The following is a 15,813-nucleotide window of genomic DNA, read 5'->3' on the forward strand; positions in this document are numbered from 1 at the left end:
TGATTGATGAGCCGGCAGCTCAAGTGGCAAGAGCCTCAAATTATTCCAAGAGCTAAAACACTTTAGTTCTCGGAACGCCCAGGGGAAGAAAGTTAAAGATTGATTTAGTTTAGGTTACGTTTCAAGGAATCTGTGGTAGTTTTAGCCAAATGTTCTTCATTCTTAATGACAACTTAATAGTTGGTAAAATATAGCATTATAATTGTTGATATAATAACTTATTTGATTTTTAATAATTTTAAATTTGTCAAATATATTCTGCAATAAAAATAACATATTTTATATTATTTTATTTCAAGGAATTCTAGTTTTATTTTTTCGGTGATTTAATGTATAGATATATGAAATTAAAACTAGATAGTTAAAAATTGTGATGTAAAGGATTACTCTTTTGGTTTATATTCCATCTTTGTATCATTATATTTTAAGCCATATCTATATACATAAATATATTTTAAAAAAAATTGGAAACCAATCATTATATGTAGCATAGGCCCCCGGCAAAATAAACACAAGAAAATCAAATGAAAATTTGCCAAAAGTAGAAAATGAAAGTTTGACTAGAGGGTCCTTGTGAATTTGATGTGCGTTTGTGTCAGGAGCAGACAACAACAAGAACTTTTGACCCTAAATGAAGAAAGCAAAAAGAAAAGAAAGCACATGGCAAACGTAATTTAAAATTTAGAAAAGAAAGAAATGCCCGAAATGCTCATGTAAGTCCTAAAAAGGACACACGCTTGATTGGCACGCACATGACACAAGCAGAAATACATATATGGTATGTGCCATACCTACATATATACTTACTACACACAATACAAAGTCAAATATTTGACGTTGGCGCATTTCTGTTTCAACTTTCTATTTGGCATTTCTTTCTCCTGACTTTTTTGTTCATTTAATAAAAGGAAAGAGAATTCTGGAGCTCTCCAGCCACAAACAAAGTAATGAAATTGACATATATATATGTGCGTGAGAGTGTAAACTGTCTTATCTGGAGGCCAAACATACTCGGACCCATCCTTATCCTGAGGACCCCCTTTTATTTCTTATTTTCCAAGCATTTCGGCACTCGTGTGTCTATTCAAGTCTGTGCTAATTTCTACGCATTTTTCTCTGCCATTCGCTTTTGGTGGGTGTAAAATAAAAAATCCAAGTTGATTACTCAGGCATTCAAAAGGCATTTTGATTAGTCGAAAAGTGGCATGTCTGTCAAGAGGAGCTGCCATTTTACTTTTAATTTGATCTTTTGATTGGGGCAGAAGGGCGTCTTTTATCCGCCAGGTTAATACATTAAAGCTGTTTCGAATTTAAACGAAAAGTCGCTTTTGTGAATAGAAGGAATTCAGGATAGCACTTTGGGAACATCTGTACCGATTTTGTGGGTATGATAAAAAAAAACTATCTAAATAAGTTTAAGCATTCAAAAAATTTTAAAAGGCATTTATTTATTTCTATATAACTGTTTCATTATTTTAAGCGTAATAATATTTTAAAAATGTTTTTAAATGAGTTTTAATTTATCTGGCAAGAAAAAAAGCTGTAGAGATTACAAATTATTTATTTCAGGTATGAAAATACATTTTTTTCAAATCTATACAATTAGTAATGCCTTGAACCAGAACCAAAATAATCTTAGTGTCAACCTCATTTAGGTGTAGTCGATATTGCAATGTTGCGACAATATTTATCTGGCCCATTTCGGGAGCTGTGTAAATTTTCGAGCATTAAATAAACTTAAAAGAAGAACAACACAAAAGTTGCCAACTTGAGTTCATCAGCATTGAAATTGAACTGTTCCCTTTTTAGTTTTATTTTGTATCTCGTATTTTATATGCAGGAAGGCATATATTGGCACAAGACAAATAATCACAGCCCCCACTCCAACTTTGTCCTGTGTCTCTGTGTAGTGTAAATAGAATGTTGCAAAATTTTGCCTCTTTTTTGTGGAAAATGTGTTCGAATTCGAGAGGTTGGGATTGTGTGGGACTTTGAGGTTCTTTCCGTGTGCTCTACGGTTCGTTGCACGTTGCCACTGATTGGACCCATGTCGGCAGTGAAAAATCTACGGGCAGGTACCTTCCAACTAAACCGGAAGGCGGCACGTGTGTGGGCGGGGGTGGAGGAGGAGGGCGTGGCTGCCACATAATGAGACATTTATTTAAAAAGAACATTTGAACATTTTTGATGGGCCATATCTTGGCTTGTCAAGCTCCAGGGCTGACATTTTCTTCGATGCTTTTTTTATGTGGCACAGGGGAAGGTGTATAGTAAAAAACGTGTCCTGCTTTTTAAGCAGTCCATGGGATATGAGCCATTAAATTAGTTAATTTGGAGTGTATTTTATTTAAAATATTTTCTGGAAGGAGAGTAAAAGGCCTTCTCGAATTTCTTAAAGTCTAAGACCAATCAAAATTAAGAGGTGTAGAGATCTTTGAAGGCTATATTTTATTTATATTTCCTTATATAGTCTAAATTCCTTCTAAATGTCAATGGTTTTCACACAACATCTATTCGAGCTTCTTAACCCTATCAGTCATCGTGACAAAACCAATATCATCTTTCATGCAATTTTCCTCATCCCATTCTCTAGCAAAATCATAATTTTCCTAGAAATTAATATGAAATCAATCAAGTAAAATTTTCATTTACGTTTTGCCGATTTGGTTTCGTTGATTTGCCGGATCATCGTCGACATTGTGTTAATGGAAAAGTTATGCTGCCCGCACGAAAAAAGAGTTGAAAATTCCAATTTTTGTCATGCTCATCGGGGGAAAGTTTCTCGGTAATTTGAGCGGCCCGAAACGTTAACCCCTTATCGCCCCCGCGCAGCGCAAAACGAGCATTCATTAACTGCCCCCAAAGCGTAATTAATCTCTTTCGCGCAGAAATCTCTCCCCAACCGCCATTTCTGCAGAGAAAGAGAAAGCCACCCCTTGAAATGGCAGTTGCATGTTGTAAATTAGATTTTCGTCTGTCATGACAACCCTCGCGCGAGGGTTGCTGCAGCATTTGAATGCAAAACTGAATTTTGGTTTGGTCATTAACCTGTCTGAGGCAAAACTTGGACTTCTTGGAACGATTTCTTCCCCCAAAAGCGAAGGGTACAGCGAAATGCTTTCAGCTTCCGAAGTTTTGCAACCCTAAAGTACAGAGTTTCCACACTGTCACGATTCTGATGCGGCGCCATTTTTGGCTCACGCAAAACTTCTTAATGAACTTTAAGCAGACTGAAGGGGTAAGGCAACCACACAAAAGGGTTAAACAAGTGTTAAAGGGTGGAGGGAGTAGTTTTGCAAGCGGGAGGAGAGGTCATCAATCATATTTCCTGCATAGCTGAATCATTTGCGCTGCTCAGTTTGGGTTACTTAATGGGTTTATCCCAAAAAGGGGAGAAGTTTAATCATGGGGAACATACAGGTCCAGATGGAAATTGGATATAAATTAACCTTGAAAAATATACAAAATTGGGGAAGTTAACAAAAAAAGTTTATAAATATTTTTATAAATTAAAGTATCAAATCAATGAAATTTCCTATAAAAGACAATGTTTTTTTTTATAAAAATCAGTAAAAAACAAACATAATAACAATGTTCAAACAAATCCCTAGATGGCAATTTCTGTTTTCCAAACCTTATTTGAAGAATCTTGCAGATACATTTCGTATATCCCCAGGCTCAGGGTGCAAATAAATCTTTCGGCTCTACTGAGCATTTGTAAATGCGAAATGCTTATTTTTATGCGTTTTCAATGCCAATTCCATGGCGAAACCAACAAAATCACATGGAAATAATGGAAAAGCAATTTCCATTTCGACGAGGGAGAGAGGCAGATACAATTCCCCAGCAGCGATTTGACCATTAAAATTATACCCACAGGACGAACAGGCATAAAAAGTGGAGGATGCGAGGTGTTTGGGGGACTGTCTATATCTCCAACTTGAATATGAAATCGTTTGGAAATGCCCAACGACCAAATTGGCATTTGGAAAAGTGCACAGAGACAGAAGAAGATGTTTGAAAAGAGTTTTTTGCCGGTTGGTCACATTTGTGTTCTCGTTAACTGCGTGGGTGGTGGACTAAAGGACGGCGAAGTTCTGGGCTAGCCAACTTCTTTACGTGTTGGTTGGTCATATTTTAGAAACTAATGTGACATTTCGATTATTCGATTGGATTTAATGTGTTTTATGAGTTTTACACGCTCCAAACGTTCTGCTTTCCCTTTTTCTGTGTGTGTGTGCCGTGAAAGTGATGACAACTCTGGCGGCGAAATGGAAGGGGATACAAATGGTTAGGCCCAGTCATTGCCTTGATTCAGAGAATGTTGTGGGCGTGGAGGACAAGAGCAAAAAACGGGAGCGGCACCTACAGTTCTGATAATTATACCCGTTACTCGTAGAGTAAAAGGGTATACTAGATTCGTGCAAAAGTATGTAACAGCTAGAAGGAAGCGTTTCCGACCCCATAAAGTATATATATTCTTGATCAGGGTAACTAGCCGAGTCGATCTAGCCATGTCCGTCTGTCCGTCTGTATGAACGCTGAGATCTCAGAAACTACAAAAGCTAGAAGGTTGAGATTTCCCACACATATTCTTTGGCTTCCTACGCAGCGCAAGTTTATTTTAGCCGAGCGTTACGCCCCCTCTAACGCCCACAATCGCCCACTAACGATTTCAAAATGGGTCCTTCCCACATCTTTAAAGATTTCCGAGAAGTATAAATGCAATTTTGTTGTGTATATTTATACCTATCGAAATGTAGAAGACATTTTTCAAATCGGACCATTCATTAAAAAGTTATACGCTTTATAAATTGTCAACATATATCTATCTCCCTCGCACTCCCTTTAGCTGAGTTACGATTATTAGTCGGGACACCAACCCGACACAGCGTTCGCACTCCCTTTAGCTGAGTGACGGGTTTTAGATAGTCGGGACACCAACCCGACTATAGCGTTCTCTCTTGTTTTTTATACAGAAAATGGTTAAAAATAATTTACTGTTAAATTTTTTATTATTTAATTCGATAAACATTCTTTGAGGTCCTAATTCGAAAAAGTTTTAATAATGTGGTATCCAATAATGCGAAGGTTTTTTCTTTAATAATGATTAAATATTTAAAATATTTTGACACTTAAAATAATTTTTTTTTTAAATAGAAATTTTTTTTCTAATCAAAATAAAGTACAAATATAATGTCAGTATTGTTGTGCAATTTTTTGTGCATTTTTTAATGATAAGTAATGATGAAAAATTTATTAACCACAATCAGACCTCAAAATTTCGACTTGCCGAAATTCACTTAAGCCTCTCCCCATCAGCATCACGATCTCGGGGAAAAGTAGCCATTTCCCTGAAATTTCCACCACCGCCGACCTTATCCTGCCTCCCCCCATCCAACTGCCATTCAAACTTTAACTCATTTGTATGCCAAACAGCAACAGAACTAAAAGTTTTTTCATGTGCCTCCCCCACTTGGATTTATTTATTTTACTTTTTCCCTCATCTCTTTTTTGCCCGACTCGGCACTTATTACTTATTACTGGACACACACGAAGGCGAGAGCCAGGAAAAACCCTAGACATGCAAGACATGGAAATTCATCATCAAAAATGAATAATGTCTACACTTAATGCGGCCCTGGATGTAGCCGACCCGAACTCGATTCCGGCTCGAACCCCCCGAAAAGTCGGACTCTATGGATAAGTCGCATCGCACCCTGCTGAATCGCAATTCGCACCCCATCAAATGGCGGGGCGTGAAGCCAACGGAAGGCCCGGCAATCCCAAGTAGATCAGAGATGGGTCCAGCGAAGGTCTTTGGGGGGAAACGGTTGCTTGAATATTAATTGTGAATATGTAGAGAGCGCCGGATGAAAGACCCCAGCACAAAAGGGAAACAAATGTGCAGACTTACGAATGCAGGCGACGTGCATGGGTCCTGCCAGGATTGATGCAGTGTGTCCTGGCCCGGGGAAGGGGCACAAAGTCCTCAGATCTCTGAGTCACAATCTAATAGATTTCTGCCAAGTGTCGAGATAAAAACATAATACGGAGGCAGGGAGCTGTCAAAGGGAAATTACTTATGCGATTTGGAAGGGCCGATTCGGATGATGAGTAACACAAAATACACTTTGAATTCTGTACGAAACCTTAATTAAATGAATCAAAAAAGACGCAAAAATCTGAAAAAAATAGTCTTTCATATCACAAAAAAAAACTGGTATAACGATAAATATCAAAAAAGAACAGTCCAATTGGAAAAATGTAAAAATGTAATGTAATGTAAAATGTAATTTCTGCATTAAAGCTTTAGTGATATTAATATAACTATTTCTTAAGATACTTTAAAATAAATATTTAATATTCAAAAATAAAAACCATTAAATTGTACTAAAATAAAACTAATAGATAGTTAAAAACATTTTTTTATTATTTTCATTTTTTATTATCATTCTCAGCCTAACATACCACAGTTATTAGTGCATTACTGGTAAAAATCATTCAACAATTGCGACACTTATGAGTATTTGCACGCCCTCAAGACCAGTCAGCCCCCCTATCATATAAAAATGATAGATATCCATAGGAAAATCAAGTGAAGAGGTCTTGCTGTTGGACAACCCTTATAACGTCCACAGGTTTATCGAGGAAGCCGCAAAAAATACAAAGCTATAATTTCCGACTAGACTTATCAACTTCAAGATCTTTTGGGGAAATAATTGAGGAATCGGAACATTTAATGAGCTTTGAAATTGTTTTTTGGTCACCGTACGCCTAATTTAGTTCTGGAAAATGAAAACCACGCAAAATCGAATCGAAATCGAAAATAGAAGAGAGTTCCACAAATCAGGGAAAGTTGTTCCATAATGCCAGTCATAAATTATGGGCAATTAATATGTAACACGTTAGATCCGAATTCGATTCAAAAGCCTCTAATGGCGCAGTCCTTTGGCCATTTGTCAGCCTGGATGTGGCCATAAAAAAGCTACGGCTGCACTCCCACAATGCCTAAGCCCCCGAAACTCCTTCACTTTCACTTTCAGTCCCTTCAGATAAATCACCATTAAAAAAAGAAACGCGTTTCGCAGTGGACAATCCGCTTGCGAAGGGACATAAAATAAAATTAACTTAAAAAGCAAATTCTCACACACATATTTTATGTGGCAATGTCCAATTCGGCTTTGTTGGCTCATAACTCAATGCGCTAATCCTTTAAATAGGACATTCATGTTATCCTGCCTAGACGTTGCGACCATTAAAATTGAATTTATATCTAAAAAAGCAACGCAAAGAGTCAACTGTCTCTCATATTGATATTTATGACATTTGCCATGTATTATAATTCTTATTGGATTGTTATTTATGTTTATACGTGTATGTGATTGTTGTTGTCATGTTGAATTAGCCAAACGATCTCAAAAGGGAAAATATTTTCCGTTATATAAGGAAGAAAATCTAAGCATATTTTACAAAATTTGTTTTTATTATATTTATTTTTATAGATTTTTCCCATTAAAATTAAAATTATTTAAGTCACATATTGTACCAAAGAATTAATAAGTTTTATAATTAATTACAGTAATAAATTGGTTTTTATTTTTGTATTATGCACATGGACACATTTCTTAGAGTTTGCGTTCCTTTTTTGCCAACAATCACACAAATATAATTTATTTATTTGTGTTTTTTTAACAAAAATTCGTTCCCTTCAAACAATTTGTTCCTCACAGTACCAATTCAATTTACAGTTCATTACTTTTCATAATTTCTGCCTTGTACTGACCCAAGGACTTGGTAAGGACTTCCCTCCCCCACTCCTCGCCACCCCTCAAGGCAGCTGTTCAAAAATCCCACGCAGCAAAAATATTCTGAGGGTGGATTGGAAAGTTTTTGGGCCAGCCCAAATCTAATTGGACGCATTCGTATCGCTTTTACGTTTGACATTTTGCCCTCTAAAAAAATATTCTATTTAAATTGTTGAAATCCGCTTACGTTCCTCAAAGGACTTTGGCCATTTTGTGTGTTGTTCAACACGTTTTGTATTCGGTCTCGAATTTCCTCTCGCATTTGAAAATCAAATTGATCGGTTTAAGTTCTATGCTAAGCTACTTAAATGTCCTTAAGTTTCTATAAATGTGAGATGAGATTCGTTAGCGTACTTCAAGATTGTTTCTTCTTTTATCAGAATTTATGTGTATCCTGTACACTATTTCCCCGCCCAAGAGGCCAAAAAATCGATAATATGCAAATATTTTTTGCATCCCCCACACACACGAGCGTAAAACAAACATAAACGCGGCGAGTCCTAAGTCCTCTAGTCTCCCTCCTCCTCCTCCTTCCCCCTTATACCACCCAAACACACACACACAAACTAAATAACTAAATACGCATTAGCATCCTGTCGGATTTTCCTTTATTATTGCTGCGGCCGTCGTCGAAACGAAAAGAAACGAGATGCGTGGGAGGCGAGCAGGCGTCGCACGTTGCACGCGCTCCTCCTGCGGCACAGTGGGACAAAATCACTTACTTTCTGGATTATTTTCATTTCAAATTTTATAATCGAAAGATCTCAAAAATGTCCTTAGACAAGAGTAGTGTACTAAATAAAAAATACTAAGCAAATTCCACAAAATCTCAGAAAATCGTAGGACTTTTAAATGTCTAAACTGCAGATTTTGTATTACATTTTAGACCATTCTTCCAAAACTTGATATTTACAACTCTAAATAATATACCTATACTTCAAAATAAATTAAACATATCTTTAAAACGAAATGTCATTTTTTTTATCCGAGAAAACTTTTAAATAAATGTTATTTAAAAAAAATTGTTTTGTTTGAATTATATATCTCAACAAACCGTCGCTAAAAAAAAATCAGATTAGCCTATCTTGTTCGGTATTTCTCGACACTATTCCACTGTTCGGTGCCCAAAAAAAAAAATGCCAACGGTCCGAATGGCAACAAATTCAAACGAACGTGTATGCAGAGTGTGACTGAAAGCATTATTAATAGAGAATGTCGGCGGCTAAACTCAACCACACACCCACTGGAAGCACTCACATACACGCAAAAGGGATATAAAAGCAATAAGGACATTCATCTTCATAATTACGGGCAACGAAATGAGGAGAAAGTCCGTGAGCAGAAAGATGTGGAATGCGTAAGTGAGGAAATTCAAATGAAACGGCAAAGTTTTGCATATGCGTTGGGGGGATGTGTGTGTTTGTGGAGGAAGTTGGAGATTTTCTCTCTCTCTTCTTTAGCTCCAACTACACTAAAAGAAAAGTCTCATACTCACCAACATCGAAAGTAAATTATTCCCATGCAAAGGAGACATTTTTTTAAATATTTTAAGAAAAGTGGTAAACCAATTTTAATTTTAAAAATTAAAAAAATAGTTAATTAAGATCCTTAAATAAAAATATTACTAAAAGTATTTGCACAAATTTTTCTCATGAAAAATTATATAAATAAAATAAAAGGCTAACCCAAGATACATATCTCTAATTTAAAGTTCGCTTTCTCTGCAACATTAATCATATTTTGAACAGTGATAAAAAAATCGTAGAAAATCGAATTATTTGATTTGAATAAGAAATTCAGATACATATATTAATTTTTTATATTTCACTTTTTTTATCAGTTTTTCTTTTTCTCTCAGTGTGTGCTTGACCAAATGGGCGTCTTATGGAAATGACAGTTAAGTCCGCCGACATTGGTCACCCTAATGAATGCTCGAGCAGGCATTTTCCCCCCGTTCGGAATGCAATCAAATGGAAATTGTTAAAGAAAAGCGAAAATGCCCGAAAGGCTGAGAGGACGAAGGGGAGTGGGAGTGGGTGGAGAGTACGCCTGACTGGATCCCAGGACTTTCGCATTTAACGAGGGCGCAATGCATCGGTCTGCACTAATTACGCACAAAACATGTCCGGCAAAACCTTTGAATGTCGGGGGAAAAAAAGGGGAGTTTTTGGGGGAGACATTAAGACCTCAGGCGTCTGTTTGCCCAGTGTTTTTTCCTGCCTGCCTGCTGCAATTTAAATGAGACCTTGTCCAAAAGCGAGGGTGTCGCCTGCAGTCGGTGGGTGAAAGTGGGCGGGCTGGTTGAGGAATTAATTCTAATCCCGGACACGTTCCATCGCAGACGAAGTGGTCAGTTGGGTGGTACATATACATATAGAACTCCTGGCCTGAGCTTCAACTGGTGGAGGGTGCGTCGATCATTAGCGTGATTTCTTTCCGCTTTGACATCCATGAGCCGCAAGAAAATTGGCAAGGAAATCAGAACGCCTCAATGAACAGTAAAATACGCATTGAAGGTAAGGTTATGGAACCGAAAATATATTATAAAAATATCTAATTTAAGCATACAATTTTAGTTATTAATTCTTTCCAGTGGCGCCGCCAAAGTTTTTGTTAAAGCGGTTTTCATAACAATTTTTTTGTAGCAAACATGTTAAAATCATCTTTTGCATTGAATTTCATCAGACTGCCGCTGTACAGTTCAAGCTGGTATGCAAATTTTTATTTTTCCTGGACGAACTGGACCGACAAACATCGTGCTACGATCGTGGATCCTTGTAAAAATGTGAATCAGTTTCTTGCAAAGAATATTCTTTTTAAATTGATTAATTAAAATTATGTAAAAGAAATGTTATTAACAAACATTTAAAACTTATGGATACATACATAATGAAACTATTTTTGTTTGTTTTACGGATATAGTGCTCACAATGGGCAAAGCAATTAGAGTTTTTTTTTTTAAATTTAACTTAAATGGCGCCGATAATATATTTATCGGATTCGATAGTAATAATTCCGAGTTTTGACCCTTTTAGCAAAGTTTTCCTCCATCTATTTTTACTTTTTACACTCGTGTAGAAAAGCCTTTTAACATTTTTGTGGAGGACGTTTTTTAACAGTTTTTTAACAGTGTAAAACGTTTTCCACAAAAATGTTACCCTGCGGCGTCACTGCTAAGTTAACAGCTGTTAAAAACTAAAATTTTTAACATTAGATAGGTTTCAGCAACATGTTCTGCAACTAAAAGGTAATTTTTTTAATTTTACTAAAAAAAATAAAAACAAATCGGAAAAAATACATCTTAAAAATTGCTCATAAATTTTAAATTCTCTTTTTTTTTGATTTTAATAATAAATTTTTAGTTTTTTTATTTTTATTCGAAAAAATACAAATAAACTAGAAATCAAAACTGAATGAAAAATCCTTAAAAATATAACATTTTCTGGTTCATTTTGTTATTAATGAAATGTTTTTTATAAAGCAATGATCCCGGAAAATTGCATTAAAAAATTATCGACAGTTTTCGAGAAAAACACCTAAAGTGTCTGAATTTTAAAGGTATATTAGAATACCGCCAAATACAGTACAAGAACCATGGCCAGCTATGACATGAACCGCAGTATCCGACACTACAACTGATTTACAAATGTGCAAAGCGTACTCCATGCTGGACGGTGCCCTAAAAAATGGTTATTTAATGAACTATTTATAGTTTAATCAATTATTTTAGTTAGCTTTCGAGATATTCGACCAAATTTACCACCATGTTTCTATTTCTTTACGTAGTGTAGACACTAACCATACTAATAAATCGATAGGGATGCTATATTCTAAAATTGGACGCTAAAAAGCACTACCTATTTTAAATTAATATATTCTTTGTAATATCTCGCCCACTAACTTTAGTTACTAGCTGATCATTATGGTGTATATTTCATCAAAATCGGTTCCGCCGCTTCCGAGATATTATCTCTTTCACCCTTATTTGCCGAAAATCGCAGTTATGGAATAGGAAATACAAATATTTTTAAGTTATTAACTTCTAAAAGCAACTAAAAAATGGAAACCATTTAATGCATTTCGAATCCACTGCACTTCCATAAAATGGGTATTTTTACACTCACCGTTTGGTCCTACCAATTGCATCCGCGGTATTTCCGCGCTTCCCTTGGTCTGGTCCTCGGTCACGTACGAAAATGTTTGGATAGCGAAATACAAAAATTCAAAACTCGCAAATCGGAAAATGAGTGGCCAGAAGCACCTGCGATTGCGCTACTACACCTCCTTCGAGGAGGCGATGGTGGTGAAGCTGTGGCGCGAGCACCTGCCCGACATTCCCTCCTACACGGACAACCTGCCCATTTTCCGGGAAATCGCCCACGGACTGCAGCAGCATGGCATTCGGCTGAACAAGCAGGAAGTTCGCAGGCGCATGAACAGCTACCGCAATAGATATTTGTAAGTTCGTAATGCTAATTTGTAGTACAATCCTTAATATACAGTCTCTATTACTTTCACAGATCCGAGCGAGCTCGCTTGGATAGCAACCCGAATTTGCAGTCGGACTGGCGCCTTTTCCCGCTGATAGACGCCCTCTTTCGTCCTGCCAGACCGGCGAAGGACCTCTTCCACGCCCACAATGTCCTGGACGAGGCCGCCGTGAGGGCTCGCTCTGATCTGCCCGCCCTGCCGCCTCTGCTCCTTGCGTCCTCCACTCAGGTGAAGTTCGAAAGGGACCCCGATGGATGCGCCTTTCTGGACGCGCAGCCTCTGTTTCGTCCAGTGGTGAAGATGGAGCCTCAGCAGGAGCCTTTCCACCACCAGGTGAAGACTGAATACAAGCCCAACGAGGCGCAACTTGCGGAAACTCCGACTGAAAGTGCCATTAGGCGGGCACCACTGACGCCCGCCAACCATCAGCTGCAGGAGGCCCTCGATGAACCTCCTCATGTGGCTCCTACCAATGGCCAGCCGGAGGCCGAAAGATCTGGAGGAGGAAAGCGGAGACGTGGACGCCGCAGCATCCTGCCGCGCACAGGCCAAATAACAATGGCCCTGGTCGAAGGACTCCGCAAGGAGAACAAGATGCTCGAGCAGCAGAACGACGCCTATTTGCTGGCGCTCGAACAGAAGGAGAAACAGTTCCTGGCGATGAAGCGCAACTTCTTGGGCTACCTGGAGCGGCAGAAGACCCTGCTGGCCCACATTCAGCACAGGGGCATCAAGCAGGAACTGGATCGCGACTACTAAGTTAGCTTTAAGTGGGGAATCTCGACGCTTGATCCCGTGCATTTCATTTCGTTCCTTCCTCAGACACTGAAGTCTAGTTCACGCGACGTACAAAGCAGCATAGCGAACCGAAGATATTTTTATTTTTTTTTACCCTTTTCTAAAAAATAGCGTCCAAATGAATTGGCTTAACAAGAAAGTGTTATATGATCTTTGTGAAAAATCTCTGTAAGATCTTAGAGTTAATTTGTATTAAAAATCTGAAAAAAAGAAAATAATCGAGTTTTGCGCTTTTGGTGATTCTTTTCCGATTGGACCTTTTTGGTGTTTTACAAAATTGTAGAGGTCTTAGTACGCTATTAATTATACCCGTTTCTCATAGAGTAAAAGAGTATATTGTATTCGTGCATAACTATGTAAAAGGGAGAAGGAAGCGTTTCGGACCCAATAAAGTACCTATATATATTAGGGTGGATAAAAATCATCTGATTTATCGTATAAGGGAGCGTAATTTTTAAAGGATTCCAAGCAATATTGGTGAAAATAACGTTTTACCAAAGGGCAAAACCGCAATTTATGAAAGCCTTTTCCCACTATGCAGTATTAGTGGAATTTTTGTGATTTTTCGATGGGGCGCAGCTTAATTTGTAAGTATATTTCAAGAATCTACTGCTTTTAAATAGATTTAACAGCTTTTTGTTTTTTGCTTACCGTGAGAATTATTTGCATTTTATTTCCAAGGTCCAAACACTCTAAGGAGCGAAAGAGTTTCAAAATTCCTATTGGATCTTATAAAAACAACAGAAATATTTAAACAAAAAAAAAATTGTTAACTTTAAATTTGTGGACTAGTGTCTAAAAACAGAAATCTTCCATCAATCATCGATATACACCCAACATCGATAGAACCAGTAAATTTTAAAAACAGAGAACTCAACATAATTCCATTCGAATACACTAGTTTACAAAATAATATTCTTGGTGTGCTCCCCAGCAATTGATGGCAAATTCTGTTAGTGTTGGACCCCTAGATCACAAAAATAGCACTTATTTTTTTTTCGATGGCACAGTTTTTTTTTAAAGATTTTTTAAAGTTTGAAATGTTAAATTTCTGACTTTTTTCGAATTTCTTCTTATATCTCGGCAGATATCCACTCGATTGGGCCAGTTTTAGTTTTATTTTAAAGTCAATAGATCAGAGCTTAACTTTGCCATACAGATTGATATGATTGGATGAGTAGTGGCAGCGCAGAAGCTCGACAAAGATGAAAAATGTGTTTTTTGGTCGTCTGTAAGTCGGCTGTATATATCTTAAAAACTCGAAATAAATCCGTTGACATGTAAACAAAAATAATTGGTGTTGGCAGCCGGGTCACTAAATAGCTAAATCAGATATTTAAAAGCTAGAAAATTATTAAAGGGAATTTAATTTTTGAAATTAAGGTTACTTTTTTCATAAGAATGAACTATCCAAATGGATAGTACTTAATTAAAAATAGTCACAGTCATAACGCAAGCAATTTTATATTTTTAAAAGAATTTTCAGAAATTAAATTTATTTTATAATTTTCTAGCTTTAAAATTTAGCTATTTTTTGACCCGGCTGCCGTCACCACTCATTTTTATACCCTTGCAGAGGGTATTATAATTTTGGTCAGAAGTTTGTAACGCAGTGAAGGAGACGTTTCCGACCCCATAAAGTATATATATTCTTGATCAGGATCAATAGGGGAGTCGATATAGCCATGTCCGTCTGTCCGTCTGTCCGTCTGTATGTATGTTTCAATACCGTTTGCGAGCTCAGTTTAAAAGCTAGCGCCTTGAAACTTTCACAGTCGTCCTAAAACATGTGTACGCAGATCAAGTTTGAAAGCCGACCCGATCGGACGTCTATATCCTATAGCTCCCATAGGAACAATCGGATATAGCTTTCACAAAAATGAAGATATTTCGCTCAGTGTAAGAGCTATTGGCATGAATCTTTCCAAATCGTATTTTTTTGTGCGTACCTTGATCAGGGTAAAAGCGCGTGCCGATCGGACGTCTATATCTTATAGCTCCCATAGGAACAATAGGGTGAAATCGGTCAAAATTTGACGTTTTTCAGGATATTTCGCGCAAAATATTAGCTATTCCCATGAAACTTTCCAAATCGTATTTTTTTGTGCGTACCTTCATTAGGGTAAACGCGCGTGCCGATCGGGCGTCTATATCCTATAGCTCCCATAGGAACAATAGGGTGAAAAATTTTAAAATTTTATTTTTTCAATTATAAAATATTTTGTTGTTTATTAATGCATGTTGCTAGTCTAGTCAAGTTTTAATTCGTAAAATCTGCAAGGGTATTAAAACTTCGGCTTGCCGAAGTTAGCTTCCGTCCTCGTTGTTTACATGTCGCCGCCTATGATAAATCTTAAATTTGGGCTCTGTCAACCGAAAAAAGTGGAAAAATCCGAACTTTAAAAATCCACCATAAATCCAGTTTTCCATGGATTTGGGCCATATCCGGCTTGATTTATTCGGTAGGATGTAAACTTTAAGTTTGTACCCATTTTGATTTTTCAACGGATTTATTTCGAGTTTTTAAGATATATACAGCCGACTTACAGACGACCAAAAAACACATTTTTCATCTTTGTCGAGCTTCTGCGCTGACACTACTCATCCAATCATATTGATCTGTATGGCAAAGTTAAGCTCTGATTTTTTTTTTTTTTTTTTTTTTTTTTTTTTATGATGGACGTTGATGCACTACGAGCAGTACAAACAAGTGGCC

At 37.1% G+C, this 15,813-nt stretch overlaps 1 protein-coding gene across 1 annotated transcript; it reads left to right on the forward strand.

Moving 5' to 3' along the window:
- Positions 1-11,961: 11,961 nt before the first annotated feature.
- Positions 11,962-13,190, forward strand: LOC108067912 (uncharacterized). The gene is made up of 2 exons (XM_017157189.3): positions 11,962-12,266; positions 12,329-13,190. The coding sequence occupies exons 1-2, from the start codon at positions 12,052-12,054 to the stop codon at positions 13,056-13,058; spliced, it is 945 nt and encodes a 314-aa protein (XP_017012678.2). The 5' UTR covers positions 11,962-12,051; the 3' UTR covers positions 13,059-13,190.
- Positions 13,191-15,813: the final 2,623 nt, after the last annotated feature.

The sequence above is a fragment of the Drosophila takahashii genome, chromosome 2L (genome assembly GCF_030179915.1).
Source record: "Drosophila takahashii strain IR98-3 E-12201 chromosome 2L, DtakHiC1v2, whole genome shotgun sequence".
In the NCBI taxonomy this organism is placed as follows: Eukaryota; Metazoa; Arthropoda; class Insecta; order Diptera; family Drosophilidae; genus Drosophila; species Drosophila takahashii.

Bases quoted from the DNA above. Each gene is read 5' to 3' on its own strand.
- LOC108067912 (XM_017157189.3), top strand. From the start codon at position 12,052: ATGAGTGGCCAGAAGCACCTGCGATTGCGCTACTACACCTCCTTCGAG. The intron at 12,267-12,328 runs GTAAGTTCGTAA...TTACTTTCACAG, and splicing joins AGCTACCGCAATAGATATTT to ATCCGAGCGAGCTCGCTTGG.